The 24,340-nt window shown below is 47.9% G+C and overlaps 1 protein-coding gene across 4 annotated transcripts in view; it reads left to right on the forward strand.

Moving 5' to 3' along the window:
* Wdfy4 (WDFY family member 4) overlaps window positions 1-24,340 on the forward strand; it is a 228,178-nt gene that overhangs the window by 145,891 nt on the left and 57,947 nt on the right. For all 4 annotated transcript variants that reach the window (XM_075988751.1, XM_075988750.1, XM_075988752.1 and 1 more), the window contains 4 exons: window positions 11,432-11,580; window positions 17,019-17,139; window positions 19,352-19,437; window positions 21,073-21,135. In XM_075988751.1, coding sequence (XP_075844866.1) covers window positions 11,432-11,580; window positions 17,019-17,139; window positions 19,352-19,437; window positions 21,073-21,135 — 419 coding nt within the window. The remainder of the gene's footprint in view (window positions 1-11,431; window positions 11,581-17,018; window positions 17,140-19,351; window positions 19,438-21,072; window positions 21,136-24,340) is intronic.

Consider the following 24,340-nt stretch of genomic DNA (forward strand, 5'->3'; position numbering starts at 1 on the left):
GGGGAAGTATACACAAATCTTGGAGACAGGCCAGAGCTGGATGGCAAAAAAATTGGGGTTCTGGTGGATAGTGTTTGGGGATCCCAAGTTATTGTACATGTCCCTGGCATGGCCACAGGAATATATATTAACTTCAGATTGCTACAAAGCGATAATTAAGAAAGGCTACTTATGAAGATAAATAGTTGTTTAGGCCTAGAGTTCTAGCGTTCAGGTCCAAGACTGAGCATCCCCATTGGTTTAGAACTTTATTAAAGTCTGTAGCATGGTGGACTGATCACATCTAGAGAGAGGAAGAGAGGGAGGAGTGAGACGGGGGGTGGGGCACACAAAGGCTAGCATCCCGTAATGCTCTTTCAAAGCACAGTCGCAGGAACATAAGTCCCTCTCACTGGGCCTTTCCTCTTAAATATATATATAGTATTGTGACCCTAGGAACCAAACCTTGATATGGAACCTTTGGTGGATACTCATCCAAAACATACCGAAGAGTGATGGGAAACACAATAAAGTTAAGGTCCCAGGAAAGGGTCCTTTTACTCAAGCCTGAAAACAGAATGGAAGATGAACCACACATGTTAGAACAAATCAGATCTGAGTTCAAGTCTCCTCTGACCACCTTTGTGGCCCTGCTTTCTCATCTTTCCTGTGGACCTTGGCATCCTCTTCCTGCATCTCTGGCAGGCTTAGACAGGGTAGCAGAAGAGACTAATGAGGATTGACCACATGGGAGGTGCTCAATAAACACTAATCTCTTCCCTTTGCAAAATGCTGTGGGCTTCAGGTCTTGAGCAGATAGCAGGTTCTTCCATGGCATGTAGGCAAAGGAGAAGCCCCAGACAAATATGAGGGGGCAGGGTGAACCCAGAAAAGTGGGTAAGTATTTTAAGGAGATGAATGTCTGAGACTGAGGGCCAGGCTGCCCCTGAGTTGGTGAGGGTGGATCTAACTGGGGTCTGATGAGTGAGTGGGCTGAGTTTCAGATGACAATCCAGAGAGCCAAGGACAGGAATGCGCAGATTTCAGGGACTGGAGCACACTTCTTAGTGTGTGGGGAGACGGGGGACACCAGGAATACTGGTACACGCTACAGTGTGTGTGGTGAGATGGGGGACACCAGGAATACTGGTACACGCTACAGTGTGTGTGGGGAGAAGGGGACACCAGGAACACAAGCACACACTACAGTGTGTGTGGGGAGAAGGGGTACACCAGGAATGCTGGTACACACTACAGTGTGTGGGGGGAGAAGGGGACACCAGGAATGCTGGTACACACTACAGTGTGTGGGGGGAGAAGGGGACACCAGGAATGCTGGTACACACTACAGTGTGTGGGGGGAGAAGGGGACACCAGGAATGCTGGTACACACTACAGTGTGTGGGGGGAGAAGGGGACACCAGGAATGCTGGTACACGCTACAGTGTTTATGGTGAGATGGGGGAGACCCTAGGGGTAAAAGGAGCACATGGGATGGGAAGCAAGCACCACTTCTTTCTGTTTTCCTCAAGAGAAAGGGAAGCTGACTTCATGCCATCTCAATATAGATTCTTCTCAATGTTTTGGTAAGAGGAGAACCTTGTAGCTAGATGTGGCAACACAGACTCCTAACACCAGCACTTGAAAAATAAAAGGTATAATATAATAGTACTATATTATAAAATAATATATAATAAAAATTAAAAGAGGCCAGCCTGATCTATAGAAAGAGTTCCAGGACAACCAGGCGACAAAGAAAAACACTGTCTCCAAAACAAAAATAAAAATAAAAATAAATAAATAAAAATAAAACAAACAAAATAAACATGAAAGATGCTCAGTCCTGTGATGCTTTGTATTAGTTTTCCACTGCTAACAAATGGCCATGAACTTAGTAAGAATCCAGCACTGTGGGACCCTCTGGTTCTGGTAGAGCCCCGCAGGATAGGGATGCTGACAAGGACTGCATCCTGGGGGCTTTGGAAATGCATTCTTTCCAGCATCATTCAGTTGCTGGCAGACTTTGGTCCATGCCTCTGTATGGCTGAGGTTTGATGACTGTCTGCTTAGACATCCTCAGCTTTCTGGAAAGGACCTGCATCCTTGCCTTGTGGTCCCCTATTACATCTTTCCAGCCAGCAAGCAGTTAGTTTATATCAAATCTTTCTTACTGGTGAATTGCTCTGCTTCTCCTTATCCAGTCTCTGTCTTCTCTTCTGTTGCTACTCTCTACTGGACTCTTCTGTTGCTGGAACCAGGGCTCGCCTTGGCCTCACCAGATGGTCCAGAAAGATCTCCAGAAGCCAGACCCCCTCAGAGCAGCTGGCTAGCCTACCTTGTGTGGGATAAGCAGCCTGGCATCCCTGGAGATGTTTTGGGTTGTAACCTACTGCATGGGGTATCCCCAGGACTCATGACTCACCTGAGCTCCATCCTTGGCTTCTGGGAAAACCTCTCTAGACACCTGGGTGTTATTCTTCCAAAACCAGCAGGGTAATGGTGACAGTCAACACTTTGTGGGCACGACTGTAGGCAAGCTCCGAGGTTTATAGATTTAGCTCAGAAGAGTTCCAGTTCCATTCTCCTGCAGCCAACAGAAGTCCTTATCACGTTCCCTGTGTCTGAGAGCCTTGTTTTTGCAGATTGTATGGCTTTCTCCTTATCCACCACCCAGTGACAGCTTTTTTCTTGGGGTCTCATTTGGATAGACAAGGATCTAAAACACACAGGAGGCTGCATTTCCCACACAGAGAAGGCAAGGCAAACAGCAGGGACTTCAGCCTTCCTGGGGTCTTACTTAAGCTTCAGTCTTCTTTAGTTTCCTTGTTACACAGCAGGAAGCCGTGGCAGTGCTGGGGGCTGCAGCAGCAGGGGTCCCCAGGATGTGCAAATAAGAGTGTTTGAATCCCAGCAGGGGTAGAAAGGAGTTGGGGGGGGGGCTGAAACTGCCAGTGCCTAGTTAGTGTCCCCGTCCCTGTGCCTGCAGGGCAAGGCGGTAGGGGAGAGGGAATACAGTACCAGCAACCTGGAACCGGAAGCAGACTTTTGTACCAGAGGATTTTCCTCCTGGCTGGGTAGTGGGATTTTGCAAGTGTCGCTCATACTGGTCTTTCTTGGGTTTGTGTTGAATAATTTGTTCTTGATGCTTCTAGTCTCAGTAGAAGCAGGGAAGGGCTTAGTGTCCCTCCCTCCACGCCCACCCAGGTCACTGGAGAAGCAGGTCAGTGCCGGAGCCCTGGGTGGACAGTACACTCAAGGCTGTGTATAGAGCCCTCTGCGTCCCAGCCTCACCTCTCCACTTTCACCACCACCAAGCTCAGCCCCTTTGATCCTTAACGGAACTTCCCAGAACTTCATTTTCTTTGTCTTCAAAATGGAGTTTTTTACTCCTTGTCTGTTAGCTTGGGGCAAAGCTGCAGGAGGTGCTGCATGCCTCAGCCCGAGACTCCCTGTGCTGAGACCTCAAGTGGAGCTCTGTTAGGTTCTCCTTAAGCCGAGCCTCTCCACCGACGCAAAAAACTCCAATCAGACCGAATCAGACAAGAAGCCCATGTTTAATGCAATGCTCCCAGGTGGCACTGGGAAGGCATCGAGAGGGAAAGAGAGAGAGAAGGAGAGAACACTTGTTCGCTCTCCGGGGGGCAGTTTAAGTAGCCCCCCAGTGGTGGGAGTGGTCTTATTCCAGGAGCTGAGGTGAAGCCCCCAGGCAAACAATCCAGACTTTTTGTATAAAGGCGTGTTTGGAAGCTGGGGTGATAATTCCAACCAAACACTCTCAGCCATAGTGATTGCTATTGCTGCCCTTGTAGTGGCCTGGCTATCAGTTTGTTCTCATACTCCTAAAGCCCCTAGGACCTCTGTCATGGCTCCGAGGATAGGAAAAAGTAAATGTCAAGCGCTCTATGAAGCAGGAATGCCTGTTCAGATGGATGATCTCATGAGCCAAGGAACGGTGTTAGGGACATGCTGTGGAGAACACGCTCAGTAGACATCCAAAAGAGGTCAAACGGATCTTTTTGTGTTGCCAAGATAGTGGAGAATGCATTAAAGGTCAGGGTGGGACCCGAGGAAGCTTTGGCCCGCTGGAAAGAGGCCTCCCAAAGTTTGAATGCATTCCATAAAATATAGCTTTTCTGAGGAAAAAGAAACTTACTTAGGTTGGAGTCTGGACAGACAGGTGGTAAGACTAAGGGAGTCTTGGAATCTAGAGACTGAGGCAGGAAGGAATGTGAGGAAACAGGCCCCGGGAACTCACATGGGGCTGCAAACCTACAGATCGGAGGAAGGAGACTACTCTAAACCAGGGACAGCTGGGTGGAGTTGAGCTGGTGGTGCAGGCTCTGGGGCTGGCTCCACTCCTCACACAACCGCCACCCAGATGCATGCAGTCTTATGTCTACGAGTTCTTCACCACACCTCCTGCTCTTTGCTTCTGATTCATGTCATTTTTCTCCTCTCTCTAATGTCTTCTGAGTCTCCGTATTGGGCAAGTGACATAAATTGTCCCCATCTCGATCCTTCAGTAGCTTTCCCACATCCAGCCTGGAGATAGTACTTCCTGTATAGTCTTTCCAAGTTAACGAGGGGTGGAGAGGTGTCTAAGTCACCACAAACCCATCTCCACTGCTAGGACTCACAATGCTAAGCATGCGCCCTGTCCTGCTGCATGGGTCAAGTTCCTGGTCTCCAGGACATCCGTTTTTACTGGTCCATGGTGGTCTTATCCCTGTTCTATGATGACCTCATCCCTGGTCTGCTATGGTCTTATCCCTAGTCCACCATGGCCTAATGACTGGTATATTGTGACTTCATCCCTAGTCTGCCATGGCCTATCCTTGTGCATGATGACTTTATTTCTGCTTTTCATGGTCTTATGCCTGGTCCACTGGGATATTATTCTTGGTCCACCATTGCTTTTGTCAAGCATGGAACTATAGTTTCATGAGAAATGAGTGGGGGCAGGGTTCTTCGAAATATAAACACACTCAAGCAAATATAAAGAAGATAAATCCCTGTCCTCACAAGACACCAGGTCTCCCACATTTTCTAAATCTCTAAACACTCCAGGAAAAGTCATGGCAGGGTGTCCATGTTTAACCCTCAGAATCCTTATTCTTCCTTCCTTCTGCTGTCTGGAGAGCCTTTATTCTTAGTTCGAGAGGCCCCATGTGTAACCTCGAGAAACCTAGTCTGTCTTTGCTGAGACCTTTGGAATTGTACGTCTGTGTCTGTTTTGGATGCAGGGAAGCCAAGGCACAGCCCTGGAACTCCAGGGTGGCTTCAGCAGAATTCATTTCCTTGTGTGATCAACTGAGCCCTCGTTGCCTCAAGCGATACCTGGGAAGGTAATTACTTTGTTACTCAGTGCTGCCTTTGCATCATTGATTAGTGATTCCCAGAACCACAGCACATTTCCCTGCAATCATCTCCATTTGTCTGTGTTTGTGTGGTGGAGTTAATGCATGTTAATTGTGGGCCTCAGTCACTCCATTCTGGGATAGTATCTCATGCCCTTCCATGCAGCTTCTGGATCCATCCAGACTCAGACCTATAGTGCTGGCTTCTTTTTGCCATTTGTTATTCTCTTTGATTACATGACAAATTAAATAACTGATTTTTTTTCATGCAAACTCATTGTAAAATGTGATTTTGACCTTCGTAGTCTCAAAAGTGAGATATTTTTGCTCTCGACAGCACATCTCATATGCTCTTCCCTGGTATCTTTAATTAAAACTGCTTGCAGGATGTTAGCAAGAGTACTAACTTGGTTGTTTCCAAACTTCCTGTTTCACTGAATCACCAGGACTTGGTAAAAAGCACAGCTGCCCATGTCATCCCGGATTAATGCCTTCTGAAGCTCCCTGTGACATACTTTTTACACAAGGCGACCCTTGACTTGACCCATAACTCATTTCTGTACTTGCATAAACTCACATACATGCACACATGTACGTACATACATACATGCACACACATACATGTGCACGGTTGACCTTTTTACCTAATTGCACAGAAGTGCTACCTACCTACCCCCCCCCACACACACCCCTTTCCGAACACACGCGCACACACACACACACACACACACACACACACACACACCTTTCCAATCCTTGACACACCCTTGGGGTCACCTCCTTGTGAACTGTTCTCCCATGCAGCTTGTGAAAGATCCCCCTCACTGTACTTTCAAAAGCCTGTTCTTTCCCACCACTGCTGTCGAGCAGCCTCAGACCACTCACGTCTTTAAGGTGTGATTCAATTCCTTTGTGTCTCCAGTGGGTGGGTACTTGCTAATAAGTTGTGCCGGAGTTAATGAATGAAGGAGAAAAGAGATGAGTGTGTTCCAAGCAACATGCTTAAATCAGATGAAAGCAGCATTTCTCGGCGTAGCACGAGTTCTTGGCTCTCTCTGTATGTTACTGTGTGCTCTTGAGGTCATTTGTACCAGAATTTTCTAGGCATGTTCTCAAAATGCAATTTCTAAGGCCCAAGACTGCACCTGCTTAACTGAGATGCAGCTTGGGACGATGACATTTGTGCAGCAGCTTTGGTAACTCTTGATAAACGTCTGTCTTTGTCACTGTGACAGAACCCTTGAGGAAAACAGCTCACAGTTTCAGAGTTCACAGGTTCTGACCCTGCTGCTTCAGGTCTGCGAGGGAGAACATCATGGTGGCTGTAGCATGCGGCAGGGATTGATTGTTCCCCGTAAGATTACCAGGAAGCAGAGAGAAAACATGAGCAACCAGAGAAAGTCATTCTCTTCCAGGGGAGGCCCAAAGTTACTTCCCTTCTCCAACTAGGACTCCCATCTCAATAAGGCATGGACTAGGCCAGACCCCCCTCCCCCGACTCAGTCGCCTCTCAGTTCCATCAACCAGCTGGCCACCAAGCCTTGAACACACCAGCCTTTGGAATATTTCAGACGTCAACAGTAACAATTCCCAAGACCCTCAATCCAGGGTTATAGTACTCAGAGATCCAGGCTAGACACACTTCCACACGCCACCAATCGAGTGTCAACAAGCTTACCCTCAGGGACGACAGTGGTGGGCACTGGGCCTTAAACTGCCTTTGGGACTTGTGTTATGTTTACATTACGCTGGAGCAGCCATACAGTGTCAAAGTCGCTATCCTTCCACCCGGTGCCACAGCCTGCAGAGAAAGGAGGGCGGCTTGACGTAACTGTTTATGGTAGAAGTGGCACAGCCAGGCAGGCAGGGGGCATCCCTGCTCCTTGTCTCAGAGAGAAGCACTCCTGTAAAAAGGCCCAGCATGGTGCTGCTTCATAGTGTTGCCGTACTGACACAGGCAGACATGCAGAAGCTCCACGTTGCCTTAGAATTCTTTTCTCTCATCACTGGTGTGACTGAAGCTCTAGGTAATTGTGATCCTTGGGGAAATGTAAGAGCCGGGGTTTATGGGAATCAGAACAAATATGGCTTTTGAAGTCTGTCTCCTTTTTCATAGTTTTAGTTTAGTTTTTCTCAACAATCTTTTTTTTTTAATTAAGTATATAACCAAACTCTCATGCTTCCAAATGCTAAGTTGATGGTGCCAACCACCTGTGAATCAAAAACTAACTCTGAAGCATTGCGTCTGTTCTGAGATCTTGCAGGCTCCAACCCCGACTTGACTTTTCTCTAGACAATACAATACACCAGTGTAGACAGGGCTGGCATTATATTAAGTATTAAAATCATCTAGAGATGATTTAAAGCAATAGGAGAGATAAAAGGGACTTGAGTATCTGTGGAATTTGATAGCAGTGGACAGAGGTTCTGGAATCATCCCCAAGAATACCAAGGAATAGCTGTACCCAATCCGTTTCCTAGTGCTAAGAGTGCATACTGAGGACACAAGACGGGGTGGGGGTACATCATTCACCCGCACAGAAATAGAAGAGAGAATAGACCAATCAGGCAGTTCCTTTGCTGGCTCCTTGGCTTTAATGGCCTCTCTGGGTCTCAGTTTTTCCTCCTATGAACTTGAATGCTACGCTAGATTACAGACTAATGCTGCCACACACAGCTTCCAGAAATGTGTAGCTGTCCTTGCGCTTTCTAGACGTGCCCCAAGACGAAGCCTTGCTTTGGAGCCATGTGCCCTGGTGAGCTGCTACCCAGTGACTCTGACTCACGTTTCGTCTCCAACCTTTCTGGTTTTCCGGACAACCTGTTGTCCATTGTCTGCAAATGGAGGTGTATTTACTTTCTCAGTTATCCACCCACTGGGAATGACCATACATCATCTAGCAGGTCTTTAAAAAGTTCTTCTGCAGAAACAAAAGTTCCCCTTGTCTCAAATGATCGATAGCATCGAGGCATGAGGGATTTCTGAGTCGTGAGGAAACACGAGTGGAGCCCTCTCTGGGCTAATTTAATGGAAGAGCAGGTAATGGTTCACTTGGGCTCATCTGCCAGTTTTTAAAATGCCATTTCTTTTCTAACAGAATCAATTTTTAAGCTATTAACCCAGCTCTCTTTAGGCATTTTTCTTGTGGTTTGGTTTATTCTGGTTGTTACTTAAGCCTCCCCAAAGGGAAGCATCCGATCAGATTTGGCATGTGCTCCAAAACCCCACTGCTGGAACTGTGAAGGCTTTAATGGGGGTGATGCCTGGGGAGGGGAGAGGTTCTGGGGGTGCCTGTGCCAATGTTGGCATTGTGTCTTCACATATCACCTTATAAACTTGAAGGTGGTATCTCTGAATTTCACCTGTCACAGGGGAAAAAAAGTTTAAACAACCTAGCATAATTCTTCATTATCAGTATGTGTTGTGATGCTATGCTAAAAGACTTGAGGCTTGGTTATTTTATAAGGAAAAGAGGTTTCTTTAGGCTTATGGGTCTGGATGGCTGAGGGTCCATATGGATGACATAGTCTCAGGTGAAACAGGGTATTGTGTGACAAGATACAGGGAGTCTGTGTGAACGCAAATCTTCTGATCTTTTTCTTTTAAGTTCAGCACTCTTAGAGATTCCATCCTGATGAAGTTGATGATGCACTAGCAACCATGTCCAAAGAGCCCCCCCCTCTCCGCCCTCCTGCCTCACTATGGGCAGTAGACTTTGAGTCCTTGGGAAATACAGCCAGACTGGATTCAGGTTGTAGCGCCTGTCTTACAATGTTAGCAATCTCGTACCACTCTGCACAGGAGTAATTGCAACAGCCGTGAGGATTTAAAGCACCCTCACCCCGGCCTCCTGCCTGGTTTCCAGAACTTTATTCCTCAGACGCACCTGTCAATTCAAAGAGACCCGTGCAGTGTGAGGGAGGCTGGCACAGCCCTGCAAATGCCAAATATTTGAAAGCAAGCTGAATTCAGGAAAAACTGGTCAAACAAACTGCGCTGGGATAGTCTGTCACTACTACTGAAAGTCAGACATGTCTACACGAGGCCGGTAGGAAGGCGCTCCATGGGGGCTGCTCAGGGAAAAGACTAGCCATAACAAAGTAACTGTGGAAACCGGGTGCTTATGTCAAGACCAGAGCAGTGTAAAAAAAGCCTGACTTGCATTCAGAAGACCATTGTGAGGCACAGCCATTCCCTGATTCCTGGCCAGGTTCCCCTCCAGTCTCCGCAAACCGTGTAAGATGAAACACCAAACAAACAATAATTTGGTTGGATCTACTGTGAAGCCCTAAGTGTCTTTCCCAATGGCCCCAATGGCTGTGACTGTGGGGAATTGACCTCAACATGAGTTTTGCTGGAACAAACCACAGTTTGCTGGTAACTGTGGCGAGACTTCTACGTATTTCCTTTTAGAGATGGGGGTCTCATTTGTAGTCCAGGTTGGCTTCAAACAAGTCTCCTGCTTCAGCTCCCCGAGTAGCTAGGAATACAGGTGCATGCCGCTTTCAGCCTTTAGATCCACGCCCCCGCCCCGTACACGCCTTCCCTGCCTCAGAATTTAGCGCTGGCATTTCCTGGTATATGCCACAGTCAGTCTTTGTGTTAACGTCTCCAGACACCCTTGCCCCTTCATTCCTCAGAGTCGGCATTGCCAGTGTGTACCACCCCTGCCTGTCAGCTCTACATTTGAAAGGATGGAAATACTTGGAGAAACACTAGCTTTGGTCTTACTCTTAGCCCCTTTGGGTTTTATTCATCATTTATTCGTTCATGCTGGACTCTGAGTCATTGTCATAAGTCAGAATCCCTAGGATCTCCACGTGCATATGCTCTCGGGAAGGATTTTGGCGTGTGGAAGTCAGGACTGGCCTGGCACAGCTGTGGTGCAGTGGTCTCAGCTGATCACACCCAAGCAGTGACTCGGAATTGAGGCAAAGGCGCCCTGCCTCATGACTACCTGTTGCTAGGGGCAAGTTGTACTGGGAAGGGCTGTGCCCCTGCCCCAAGTGCTCTCGGTCAGTGAAGGAGTATGAACTGTGGTCCAGGAGCAAGTGTCTGTGTAGACGCTGAACATCCTGAACTCACTCTTGCCTTGGCTTTGCAGAGGCAACAGTACCAGGCTTGTACTTGATTTTGGACATCCCTGGGTTCTATTACTGGCTCAGTTACTCATTGGCTAGTACCAGAGGGTCCCTGGACAATTACTTGTCCCCAGTCAAACTTGCCTTATTATAAACTGGGGAATGCTTTGTTTGTTAGGGAGCTTAATGTAAGAGAAAGGACTTGGGCATGCTTAGGATTACAGCAGTAAGTCCCAAAAGATACATCTACAAAACACTCCCCAGCGTAAGGCTCAGGGAACATTGCAGAAGAGGAGACAGAGTAAAGGGGAAGAAATTCTGGGAGCAGGAGAAATAGTCTTCCCCAGGGAAGAGCACACCAACTGCTTATCCAAAACCAAATGGTAAGCCCTGAAAACACACAAGTAACATTACACAGACTGAACAGTTTGTATTTAGGAATATATGTGTGTGTGTACATGTATGTATGTATGTATATATATATATATAGACATGTATGTAAATACATACATATATTTATATACATATACATTCTATGTAACAACAATTAATGGCAAAAGAGGCCTTGCGTTTGAAAGAGAGCAAGGAGGGGCATATGGGAGGGCTTGGAGGGAGGAAAAGGAATGGGGAGATGGTATAATTAAAATGTATATTGGTTTTTTGAGACAGGGTTTCTCTGTGTAACAGCCCTGACTGTCCTGGAAGTTGCTGGCCTCGAACTCACAGAGATCCATTTGCCTCTGTCTCTCACGTGCTGGGATTAGATGTCACCCAGATGGCATGATCCGGGTGGTTGTATCACTGGGCGGATTATAAGTGGCATGAGGTATTCAGTGTAAACAAAGCTCATGGGTTGCAATTGGGATGGTACAGCTCGTCGTTCTTGCATGCCACTACCACTGTCACCTCCAAACGTCCTGGGAGTGACTGGTGACTGCCCCCTGTTCTTCATAAGATTCATAGGCACGTTCCACTTGCATCCAATCTGACTCTTGCACACTCTCTCCCTCCAGGTGTCACAGAAGGTCCCCCTGGTGATTGTGCAGGGCCACCTGGTCTCAGAAGGGATCCTGCTCTTTGGCCAGCAGCACTTCTACATCTGTGAGAACTTTACCCTGTCTCCCACAGGCGATGTCTATTGCACCCGCCACTGCTTATCCAAGTGAGTTCTCCACTTTCCCCAGCAGCTTCCTTCCAGTTCCCTCTCTTCCTCTTCCTCTTCCCCTTCCAACTGTTTACTGAGGGCTTAGAACCCATGGCTATGGTGCCCCAAAGCCAGCTTCTGGGCTGGGTCACATGTTGTGTGACAGTTCCTATGTCTCCCGTTCCTGGAAATGTGTCATAGCACTTGGGGACCTTCCCTCCGGTTATTTGGATAAAAGACTTTATTGACATCAAGTTACACATGCAACAACTGGCTGGCTGCCCGTCGTTCTCTATGAGACAGTGCTGCTGGCCCTGAATGCAGAGGCATTCAAGTGCTGTAGACGGCACAGACAGGCTTCATGAAAAGAGCTTGAGCACACTGTCATTCTGGAACAAAACATACATGGGGCAGGCGTGTTTACGTGACCATCTTGGGAGACGTATTGGCTCTGGTGTGATAAGGGAGGGCTGCCTGAGGGTGTGGCTAAGATCTAACAATGGGTGAGCCTTGGACAGGACTTTTGAGCCATCATACAGATGAGGTGGCACATGTAGTATCCCAATACTCAGGAGCCTGAGGCAGGAAGATCCCAAGTTTGAGGCCAGCAAGGGCTACAATTGAGAATCCTATCTTGAGAAAACACCACAAAACACCCAAATAAGAAAAGAAACTGGAGTCTCCCGTCTTTTCCCCAACTGGTAGCAGACATTGCCGGCAGGAAATCCTAAGACCCTTCTATAGTGACAAATGTTTGGTATTTTGGGATTCAACTAGTCCCTACTGGCCATTCTGTGCTCATGAAAGGACAGCCCCCTGAATTCAAACTGATAGTGTAAGTTGACAAACTGTGAGTTTTCCCATGGCCCTTGCTTTTAATGGGTGGAGAGGTTTTTTTGTTTTGTTTTTCAACGTGGTTTGCAAAGGTTCCTATGGTGACCAAGTAAATACTTAGTATAGTGACTAGTTACTTTCAGCGTGGCTTACTCCTGAGTCACCTGGAGCGATCATTAGAACACAGACTTCTGGACTCTGCCCTATCTCTAGTTTCTAACTCAATAGATGGTAGGTTCTGAAACTTTGCCAGCTCATAGCTTAGGCTGATTCAACTAGTCACCGGGGACCATACTTTGAAAACCACTGTTTTCGGATGTTGGCAAAGAATTCAGTATTGACCTCTCAGCAGTAAGAATCTGAGCTCCCAGCGGTCATGATCTCCAATTTCGGTCAGGAAGGTAAAAGGATATGTAGAAAGAAGACTACGTGCAAGCCCACCTGATTTAGATTAGGGTTGAAATTTGCTTCATTATCCTTGCTGACCAGTCCTCTCCGTTAATTTCCATCTTTTATTCATACCGAAACTTCTCCTGTCGCTACAAGTCTTTGATGATTTTCCAAAGCTGGAGGAGTATAATTAATACTTGGCACACTTATCCCATCTTCTTGCTCATGTTTTATGGATACCGATCAATACCAGCAGTGGGTCTGTAGGCTGGTCTTTCTAAGTTTACGGAAGCTCTCTGTTCTTTCTAGTTGCTCAGCATGCCTGTGAAATGACATGCGCAGCCCATCACTTCACGCTTCACCTGAGCTTGGATTGAAGTAGCCTTAGCTAAAAGCCTATTGACCAGCTACACTTTGTTTTAAGCATCAAGTTGTTTATCTTTGTAGTCACAATGGAAACCCAGCAGTTGGGGATTTGATTTGTAAGGCAAGAGTGACTTCCTTGTCTCGAACTGAACCGTGCTTTTCTAGAATACAGGGAGAGTGGAAACAATCGATTACCTTGGGGTATCTCCAGGGAATTGCCTGGGTATTTTTAGTTCACCCTCAGGAAATGTTTGTTAATCAGACAGTCACACACACGCCCCGCCTGCTCCTGGTCTAGTCTGTGGCCTGGGAAAGTGCTGGCTCTACTAAGGAGGCAGCTTTCCCCGCCAGGCTCACAGATCATGTCAGATCAATGGGGATTAGGCCTTATTTTGACCATGGAGACTAAGGAAGATACATAAATAAGCCTGTTAAAAATAAAGCTGGGCCAGCCCTGAAATGCTTCTCTAAAAGCCATCAAGTAGAGCACAGCTGAGCATTAGGCCTTGGAAGAGGCTCGCTGATGCACCATAAAAATATCCCCAGTCAATCCCAAGAACACCATGAGTGCCCCACCATTGGATTTAGGCATGTTAGTTACACTGGGCTCCCTCCGTGACTGGAAGCTCAGCCTTAGTTCATTAGTGTTGTCAAGAATTAGGTGGCCTAAAATAACAAGATTTTTATAATTACACAGCCTTACAAGCCAAAAGGATGGACCAAGGTGTTAGTAGGAAGCCACTTTCTCAGCTGCTCATGGGAAGAAGCCTTCCTTTCCCCTTGGCTTCCGGAGTCTGGGAAATCCTTGGAATTCCTTGGCTATACACAGACATTGCTCACATGGCTGTCTTTCCCGTCATCTTCTTTGTGCATCCATTCTCCCCTTTCATGAAGTTGTCTTGAATTAGGGCCCAATCCATTTATTTAAGTTGATAACTTCTATAAATGTTCCATTTTCAAATAAAGTCACATTCTGACATAAACATATCCCATTAGGAAGTCACAATTCTACCCGATAACACTGGCATCCACTGGAACCTTAGTGGTCAGTTATTAAACCTGATCCCCCTGTCCACAGGTAATATTGGGCATCATTTCTCTGTTAAATTCAATTCCACAAAGTTACTGAATACCTCATGCTTGGTAGCTCCACAGACATAAAGAGGTGAGGCCACTGAAGAGAATATGATCCCCAAGATTCCAGTCATAAACTTCAAGTACCATTCTGACAAAATTGAGTGACTTCATATAGGAGCAAACCAAAGTATATTTTATTTTAAAACTTACCTCAGCTGTCAAAGTCCAGGCACTCATTGCTGTGACTATCATTTTCCTGATATAATAGGTTTCCCTACGGCTGGAGCTATTAAAAATTTACCAAGATCACTCTAGACAGTTTCATGAGCCAAGATGGCTGCCTGGAAGCAGAACTCTGAACAGCATCCTACGATCTGTACCGATCCACCTCTCGAAGAGCAGGACACCTTTCTTCCCATCTATATTACACATCTGAGTACCGATTTAATTAGCATGATATGTAAGATGTTATCCCCAAAACCCAGTGACATGTGTGTGAATACTGCCTCTGATGGATTTCAACGGGAACTTCTATCCGTGAAGTCAACAATGGATATTAATATTAATGGAATGTTAGCTTCTCTGAGATTCCACAACTGCTGATTCTGTCCTGTAGGGTTATTGCAGTTCCTATAAGCATGAGAAATATGACTGTTTTTGTCTCTCCCAAAAGCCCTTTCCATATTCCAGTACATTTTCCCTCAGGCTGCCCGAGTTCACAGGTCAGTGGTGGAATCTGTGGCTTGGGGTAGCTGAAAAGAGAGAAATGTGAACAGAAGAGCTCTGGGAAAACTCTGAGGCCAGCCTTTCTGCCTCCAAGGACACTGTTGCTTGAGCTTGGGCTTATGAATCAAGGGGACCTGGGTTTGAATACAGTAACAGAAATGTCACCTTGGGGAAGCAGCACCTCTGACAAGCAGCTTCCAGGTTTAGAACTGGAGAGCACCATGGCTCACGCTCAGGGAGACTCATCTCAGACCAAAGTAAACCCTGGATGGGGAAGGACTGTGCAACTGGGGAGCATGGCAGTCACTTAGCAAACATGCATAGGGTTCAGGGGAAGATGAGGGAATAGAAGCCAAGAGCAAAGCCTCTGCCTCTGCCTGCACAGGAGATGCTGGCCAGTTCTGTGGAGGACCTAAGGTGTAGATGGGGTTTTCTGTGGCTCTCATAGCAGGAGCCTGTGGGGGAACAAACAAGATTAGTGGTTGTCCTTCCCACCAGACCTTGACCTGGATGCCAAGGGTGGGAGCTAGATTTACCACTGTTGCCCCTTTGAAAGTCAGAAATATTTAGAAACAGCTCAGCTTAGACCCTATCATGGCACTAGACATGCACAATGGACCTCGGCCAGCAGCAGCTTTGAATTAAAGCCCCGTGGCCAAGGCTTCCAAAACCCAAACCACATTTTCTCTCTGATTAACCCACAGCGCTGTGGCTCAGAGCAGAGGGTCCAGGAAGGCTGCTCAGAGAAGGGCTAGCTGGGCTTGCAAAGACACCGACTTTGCATCTTCAACGCTATCTGTATAAGGAGCTACCCAGGGGGTCCAGGCTTCCACCCTGACCTGTGGGAACCTTCAACCAATATTAAAGTACAAGCTCTTCACAAAGTGAACCTGGTCCACCGACTAGACTAGAAAGCCCCACCATGTCTGTGACAGTCTGACTCCTCTCAGCCACAGAATGGTGGCATGGAGGCCTCATGAGCTTCCTGGGGAGGGGGCAACACCAGGAGGAGATGAAACAGTCCCCCCTCCATATCTCCATCCCTGGCCTTTCTAGGCTTGCGATCAGGGTATGAATTTCTGTAGCACTGATGTATGGGGGCAGGTATCATTTATCTTAAAATGGAAATTTTATCAAAATGGTCAGAAAGTACACACACAGTTTAAGATGAAATATAATCTAAATAAATGTGAAATACTGGGTACATGACCTAGCTTTTCAGAAGTGGATGTGTCTGTAAAGGGAGGTAATTTTATTTCCCAAGATGTCATCTATGTGGGTGTTGAAAGCTCCCCTACTCAAGGTTCACTAGTGACTGAAACAGAATGTTTTCCTCTTTGGGAACAAATATTCGGGCAGGTCCAAGGTTCTCTGTCCTCTCCACTTCCTTCAAGGATGCAGGCTCATTCTGAACTGTTCGATAATTGATGGATGGAAAGCCGCCTGACATCTCTGTGTGGTCCTATTCTACCTTCTGGACCCTATAGGCCACCCCTCCCTGTTGCAGGAGGTGGGACTCAGGTCACATGTGGCTCTGCTCTGCTCTCTGGTAGGCTGCTGGTTGACCCTCCAAGGCCCGGCTTCAGAGAATTTGGAAGGTACTCCTTTCTCTCATTCAAGGCTGGATCTTGCAAACCAAATCATTTCCAGTTAGTTCTTCTGTCCATTGACTCACTGTGTCTTCTAATTCAGTGGACCTCTGTCTCAGAGAGACATATTCAACAATGGGGTGGTCCATCTGAAGAGCTTCCAGGGCCATTAAAGATACAGGATGGGGGAAGTGGGTCCAAGGTACCAAAGAACCATGTGGTGCAAGCAGTTTGCAGACTTCTTAACACAGGGGCTGTTTTCACATACCCAGCCCCCACTCCCTGGGTCAACACGACTCCCCCAATGAGGCTGGCACTCAGTTTACTCTTCGAGGGCAGAACATGTGGATTTCTGGTACTCAGCTCATCAGATCATCAGAGGCCAACAGAACAGGAGGCTGGACTACATTCTCTTCCAGTGAGATGGCAGACGGTGGGAGGAGTCTAACACCACATGTCTTGTTCCCTTTTCAGCATCAGCGATCCCTTCATTTTCAACATGTGCAGCAAAGACAGGTCCTCTGACCACTACTCCTGCCAACGCTTTGCCTACAGTGACCTCAGAGAGCTCCGGCAGGCCCGCTTTCTCCTGCAGGTGAGTTGAGGGGCTCTGACCCACCAGGGTTTAAGGAGGTGATTCTCTCATCACGACAAGTCAACCAGGCATCATCAGAGAGATACCTGTCTGTGACTCCTCTTGGCTCCTATATACAGCTCAGGACTCTTGTGAGTATCATTTCCCTGGGCATCATCTGGTCGCCAACCAACTTGGAGCTCTGGCTGCCTCTACAGGCTCTCCAGCCAGGCCCTAAGCTGAGTTATTCTTGCTCGCTGGGTCATCTAGGAATAGGCATCTTTCCTGTGATACACAAATGTATTGATGATTTAGGAATTTGGTGACATCACTTAGAGCTGGTGATCCTGAACACATGTCACCACTCCCCACTCCTGACTTTCTCTAGATCTTGTCTAGCTCTGAGCTTCTCATTATGTCCTGGACCAAGTGATTTAGGGACCTGGTGGCTTTCCCCTCCGATGCACCTCCCAGAGCCTCCCCATTGACTACAAGGCCTTTTTGTGTTCTGAACACAGATGGAGGCTCCCTTGAGAAAATGCACTCAGTCATGAGCTCCTGCACCACTTTCTGCCTAGAGCATTCTGTTTAGAATCATCACCTGCAGTACGGGTAGGAGGAAGAGAGCTCTGGAGCCCAGTGGCCTACACCCTAACTTACCTGTATCAGAATGGCCTCAGCAAGGGCAGGGCTGCCTCCAAGGCCTTCAAGGCAGCCTCGGGACACAGGGAGATGAAAGCCAGCTTGGAGGAGAGGATTGGGGGCTCATCCCTCGCCCTCTCTGTGGGTTCTGGGATAGTTCGCAAGGATGAAGAGGAACACTATTTGACTTGGAAGAACCTACTAAGGGCTTCTTGGATTTGTGGCTTCATTTGGGGTGTGTGGAACACTTTAATTCCTCATGAAAACCTCCCTAAAGCTGAAGTTCGGGAGGCCCTCCCAAGGAAGTAAATTCTAGAGTTGCAGCTACCTGTGGACCAGGGTCTAGGGCTCTATTAAGTTCCCTTTCCTCCACTGTTGCCTGAAGAAGTTGCTTCCTATTTTTTCTGTCCCTGAGCTCTTTCCAAACGAGAGGAGGAAGTGAGGAGGCCAAGTGTGGAAGAGTCTCCTCCAGGAAGATCTTAGGCAAGGTTCTGGGCTTTGTCCACAGTATGGCTCCCTTGCTCAATTCTCCAGGGCACCACACCCTCCAGGCATAGGCAGCCATGCCTTGCCTTCCCCACCCTCCTCATACAGCACCTGTCAGACACAGAAACCTTACCTGGATTTCTGTGCTGGCCTCACAGCTTATGTGCATAGGAAGTGTTACCGGCAGTGGGTAATAGGAAATAGCGATTGCTTCCAGGTGGTTGTTTTCTGCATGGTTGTGGAACCCAGAGGTGGGGGAGCATCTGTGTCACCAAGGGGCAGGGTGGCTGATGGAGAAGCTTCTCCCAGGAGAGCTAGAGCCTGCCACTCTAAGGATCTGAGGAAGCTGTCCCCTCTGTCTTCTCGTCATTTCCCTTTCTCTTTGTAGGGCTCTTATACATCTTGGTAGAGGACTTGGAGGTGCCCATACAAATGCCTCCCCTGCTGGGAGAGCTTGCTGACCACCAGGAGAAGCAAGTGCTGCTTGCTGCTGGATGCACAACCCTAGGTCCAAGTCCGGCCCTTGGCTCCCCATGTCCTGACTTCTGTCTCCTTGGACTTCCCTCCAGTTCTGGGAGTTCTCCCTCCCAGATGCCATGTCATCCCTGAGGCTCAGCTCATCTCTGGCTTATTTCAAGTGTGTTATATGCATAGCCTGGGATAGAAGGAAGGGAAAGAGAGGCTGAGAAAGGAGAGGAAACAGCCAAAGGAAAAGGCAAGAGAAGCATGTAGAGTCCCTTCATCAGGCATTACGCTGTGTGGTCACGTCAGGGAGACTCAGCACCCCAGAGTAGCGTGTCTACAGATGAGTCCACAGTGGTGCTCACACAGAGCGTCACCCCTCCTCCGTAGCCTCTGGGGCCTCTGGTGGAGCCTTAGGAAACCAAGCCCATGACACAGAAAGGTCATGCAGCTTGAGGGTGCAACTGCACATGCTCTCCCTCTGTCCGCTCTTCCCGTCCTGCAAAGAAAGCCTCCACTTCCTGCTCCATCAGCAGGTGCACTCTGTGGTCACGCCCGGGGCTACACAAACCAGGGTTTCCTACCCCAGAAGCCCACATGGCAAACTGGAGTTATTTGTACTGACAGTACTTTCTCTGCACAGGACATCGCCCTGGAGATCTTTTTCCAAAATGGCGATTCTAAGCTCCTCGTCTTCTACAACAGTGACCGGGGTAAAGCCTTCAAAAGGTAAGGGCCTGACACATTCTCCTTTCCAAGAAACTGACCCTAAACCCTTGGCAGAGAAATGGATATTTCCCAGCTATGTTCTTGGGAAAAGGCTTCCCAACCCATAGCAAGCAGAACTTAGGTAAGGTACAAGGAAGAACTTCCTGACTTTTGAGACAAAAGCCTAGGAGCCTCATCTCTGTGGACTGAGGTAGCACAATGGTAATGACTCCGGGGAGAAGTCTTGCAGACAGAGGTTCTTTAAGACGGTGGCTGTGTAATGGACCTTCCAGAACATTTTGGCTATATTTTCTAATTTTCCAAGTCTTTTTTTTCTTTTGGCTTAATCTCTCTTTTGGATTCCAGTTGCCAATTTTAGTCATTCCAATTTCATATTTTAACCAGAAAGAACTCCAAACCCTGATTCCCACTCGCATGCTGAAGCATCTTTCCTAAGAGAAGCCCGTTGTCGCAGTTCGGCTCCTTCTCCTCTCCAAAGAGATGAATCAGACTAAGCAACGCCAGCCTGCGACTGAATCCTTAGCACACAGTGATCCATTTCTGTTGTTAGGGACTTACAGAGGCAGGGACAGGTCCACAGAGAAACTAGGCAGAGAGGAGGGTTGGGTCCTGGCCACCAGCAGAGCAAACAGAGCTGAGGGAGCAGGTGGCCTCTGACCTCTGACCTCTGTCCTGGGGAGCTTCAGGATTTGCCCTTTGGGTGCTCCTGGCTGGTAAGCGACCTCAGGGCCGGTTGCCATATCCAGGACTCAGGAGTGGAATGGAGGAAATGGGGTTCACAGGTTTGTGTCTGCCAGAGCTACCCACTTTGGGTCAGTTGCCTCCTAAAAGCCACGTTGTCTGCTGGCCTGAGCAGACTTTTGACGCTTGTTGCCTCGTGTGCTCCTCTAGCTGCTGGGTACTAGCTGAGGTTTCCTGCTGCTCTCCAGAAGCCTCGCGCGTCTCTTTTCTGCCCTGCTAAAGGTGTCTTTGAGTTACCCATTTCATAATAGGGCGGTTGATTTGGTGTCACGTGTTGGAGGTCCCAGTACTTGATCAGTTGGCCTCATCACTCTGGGCCTGTTGTCAAGCAGTGAGTCATGCTAACAGCACGTGACAAAGGCATCATTTCACGGCAGGGAAGTAAACAGGAGTAAATGAAGGCATCTGGGGTCCTACAGGCCCAACTTCTCGTCTCCCCAAAGTCCCATCACAGTCCAATAGCAGCAGCCTGGGAACCAAGTCTTTTCCCCAGGGTCTTTGTGTGTGTGTGTGTGTGTGTGTGTGTGTGTGTGTGTGTAAGATTGTAATGTTAGCTGAGAGCGCACAGTGATACACAGGAATGTGCGAAAGGAGTTATCAAATTGGTCATGGAAATGCGAGACCCTGAAAAGGACCTTCAAACCCCTTGATGCAGTAATTCAGTGGCTGTTGTTTCCTGCCATCACTGCTATGGATGGACCTGGCCTGTGAGGCTGCCAAACAGACGCCTGAGGCACCTGAGGCCTGGTGATCAGGACTGCAGGACAGGCTGGTAGGAGGGACATGGGCAGAAGTGTGTATGTGTGTGTGTTTGTGAGTGTGTGTGTGTGTTTGTGAGTAAGCTGGTGGGAGGGCAATGACTCTGCTCATGACACGATTTATTTTTTTGTTTAGCTTTTGCACTTTCCAGCCCAGCTTGAAAGGAAAAGGCAACGCAGAGGACCCCTTCAACTTAAGGTAATGTCAGGTCAGGGTGCACTCTGCCCTGGCTCTGTCTTATTCTCCTGCTCAGGATCCATACAAAGGGCACAGCCATTTGTTTGTAAATTTCTTTCCAATCTGCAGACATCCTTATTATTACTCCTGGCGTTTCTGCTTTCAATTTAACTTCTACAAATAGGCCTGGACTCCACCTGTACAGGCCCTGACAGTCTTGGGCCTGAATAGCTCGCGTCCCCTGCTGTAGAAGGGATAACTCCAGCACAGCCTGATCCAGGCCCTCAGGAATGGGTGTGCACCAGCCATGAGGGTTTCTGGATGTTCAGAAATTAAATCAATGCAGTCTGAACATACTTATTCGGGAGTCCAAAACTCTTCAAATCTGAATCTGTGAGTGCCAATGGGTTGTCATAGGTAGAAACATCTGCGTGTTACCTCAGGTGACACATGGGTCACAGTCAGTCAAATACACTAAGAAGATTGTGTAAAATTGCTCAGGCTTTGTTAGAGGATCTATGCAACATGACTATTGACCTGCTTACAAGGGAGTCACACAGACTGTTAACAGGCCCATTGGAATTTCTCGGTGAGAGTTATATCCCAGACACCTTATTATGTATATGCAAATATACAAAATTCAAAACATGTCCAAACTCCAAGAATTTCTGGTTCTAAGCATTTTGGATATAAGGGAGACTTAGTATGAGTGGTGTGTGAATTAGATGGGAACTTAAAAGCCTACTGTGTGGGTCATCTTGCTGGTCAATGGTAAGGTTTCTATCCCCAAACGTAGCACCTCCTCTGCAGGGGCCAGCTCCTTGGAAGCCCAATCTAGGGTCAGCAGATGTTTTTACTTCTGGTGGCAGTGAGACTAGGAAGATGGGACTAGTTTTATCCAGAAGTGTGTATGGGCAGGGCAGTTGCCATCCCAGGAGGGATATTCAGTGAATTCGTATTAACTATGGGTGGGTCTGACCAATTCACTCAAAATATCGATAGCTTGTGATATGTGGTGTCTGGTGCTCAACCAAGTGACAAGCAAAACAACCCCAGACTCCCTTCTGTTGTTGAGACTATTATATTCTCATGAGGAGGATACACATCTCAATTTAGTCTGGGAACTGAAAGAAGGTCTGGTGAGGGAAAGTTTAATAAGAGAAATCAACTTGAATTAAGACATAGTCAGCCACAGGCCGGTCATGCGGGAGACTGGGAAGAAGCTTTTGGGGGTCAGGAGGCAAAGTGCAGTCGCACAGGGAGCTTGGCTAGTCTGGTGAAGGCTGCTGCACTGGCATGCAGGGAGCTGCAGGGACCAGACAGAGGCTCAATAACGAGTTTGTGAAGTCCTGGAGGGAACATGAGAACCGGGCGATTTTATGAGTAACTGGGAGGAAGGGGGCTAAGGGTCAGCAGAAAAAGGAGGAGGGGCCTGGCTTATGTATGAGAAGAATTACCTTGGCAGTTGGGTCAGGAAAAGAAACTAGTAAGTCAAGGACAGAAGAAAAGACTGGTTCAGAGCCTGCTGCAGTGACCCGGAATCAGTGCTGGTCAGAGCCAGCAGAGCAGTGATGGGAATGGTCAGACAGCAGACAGGGCTGAAGGGACAGACAATGGGATCTGATGACAGGTGTGAGGTGTTGGTGAGAGGGAGCACTCAGTCCTGAGTGGCTAGAAAATGCAACGGGACAACTGGGACAAGCTGCTGTGCTGACTATCAGCAGCTTTGTTTGGGATGCGTGAACTTAGAAATGTCTGTCACACTTTCAGGAGAGGGTCATAGGGCACCATGTAGAAATGCGAACTTCCAAGTTTAACGGTGGGGGGGAATGGCGGGGATCTTGACGAGATGTAATTTGGAGTAAATGGTATTTCAAACCAAGCAAGTGGACAAGAGCAGCCAGTGAAAGCATACATGTGGAAAGAGGTGGAGAGTCATGAGCGGTGCCTTGTAAGCATACGGGCCTGCTGAGAGGATGCACGTAGGATGAGCCCACTAGAGGGGAAGCGGGGAGAGACAGAGAGCTAACTAGCCCAGGCTGCAGGTGTGGGAAAGCTCAAAAAAGCCTGCTGGGTGCTGCAGGTAGGGGTGACCAAACAGTCTCAATAGGCCAAGCAGGATACGAACTGAGATAGGACCACTGATCTTGGCAGCACAGAGTCACTGGCAGCTCCGACCGATGTCAGTTGCTGCTGACAGAAGCAGGACATCAGCTCCTTCGCTCACAGAGTGGGATGTCACAGTGAGTCGGGGCACTGCTGTGGGTCTTTCGTGGTAAGGTGGCTGTTTGCCAGCTCTACTGGACATAGTTCAGTAGTTGATGAAGATAAGCTCTAGGTTATCACTGGCTGGCTGACATCACCCCTGGGCATCTTACACTGCTCTCGTGAGAGACTTATTGTCTACACTTGGGGTCCACAGGTCATTTTGCTGGAGGTTGTAATTATCCACCCAAGTGAATGAATAGAAGCAAAAAAGAGGACTCATCGCCTCGTATGCCTGGAGTCAAAACAAAACAAACAAGGCCAGCTGGCCTGGGTCTGAAAAAGCATGGGATAAATCCGGACTAGCTGAACATAGAGGACAATGAGGAATACTGAGAACTCAAGAACAATCGCAGTGGGTTTTTGATCCTACTGCACGTACTGGCTTTGGGGGAGCCTAGGCAGTTTGGATGCTCACCTTAGGAGACCTGGATAGAGGTGGGCGGTCCTTGGGCTTCCCACAGGTCAGGGAACCCTGATTGCTCTTTGAGCAGATGAGGGAGGGTGACTTGATCGGAGGAGGGGGAGGGAAATGGGAGGTGGTTGCGGGGAGGAGGCAGAAATCCTTAATAAATAAATAAATTAAAAAAAAAAAACAAACAACAAACAACCCAGCCCACAGTGCTCTTGAGTTTATAACAAACCCATTTTTCAGCATAGTGTTCTACCATTGAAGAGTTTCTGTTTATTTCCTTTATACATTGTCTTTGAAAATGTTTAAAGTATGGGTGATAAGAAGCTATGAAATCCCTGTAAGATGGTGATCTTTTGGGATGGGTGACAGTGCCAAGGGCACAGGCTCAGCAGCCTCAAGCTCAGCATCAAGTCCCCTTCTTACCATGCTTCTGCCCCCAGTCTCTCTCCCCGGAGATCAGTGTATCTGTAATGTACATAACCGCTTTAGGAAAGCTCACATCGGCTCCTCCCTGAATGGAGCAATAAGGTTCTTGGATGTCTTGAT

The sequence above is a fragment of the Microtus pennsylvanicus genome, chromosome 10 (assembly GCF_037038515.1).
Source record: "Microtus pennsylvanicus isolate mMicPen1 chromosome 10, mMicPen1.hap1, whole genome shotgun sequence".
NCBI lineage: Eukaryota > Metazoa > Chordata > Mammalia > Rodentia > Cricetidae > Microtus > Microtus pennsylvanicus.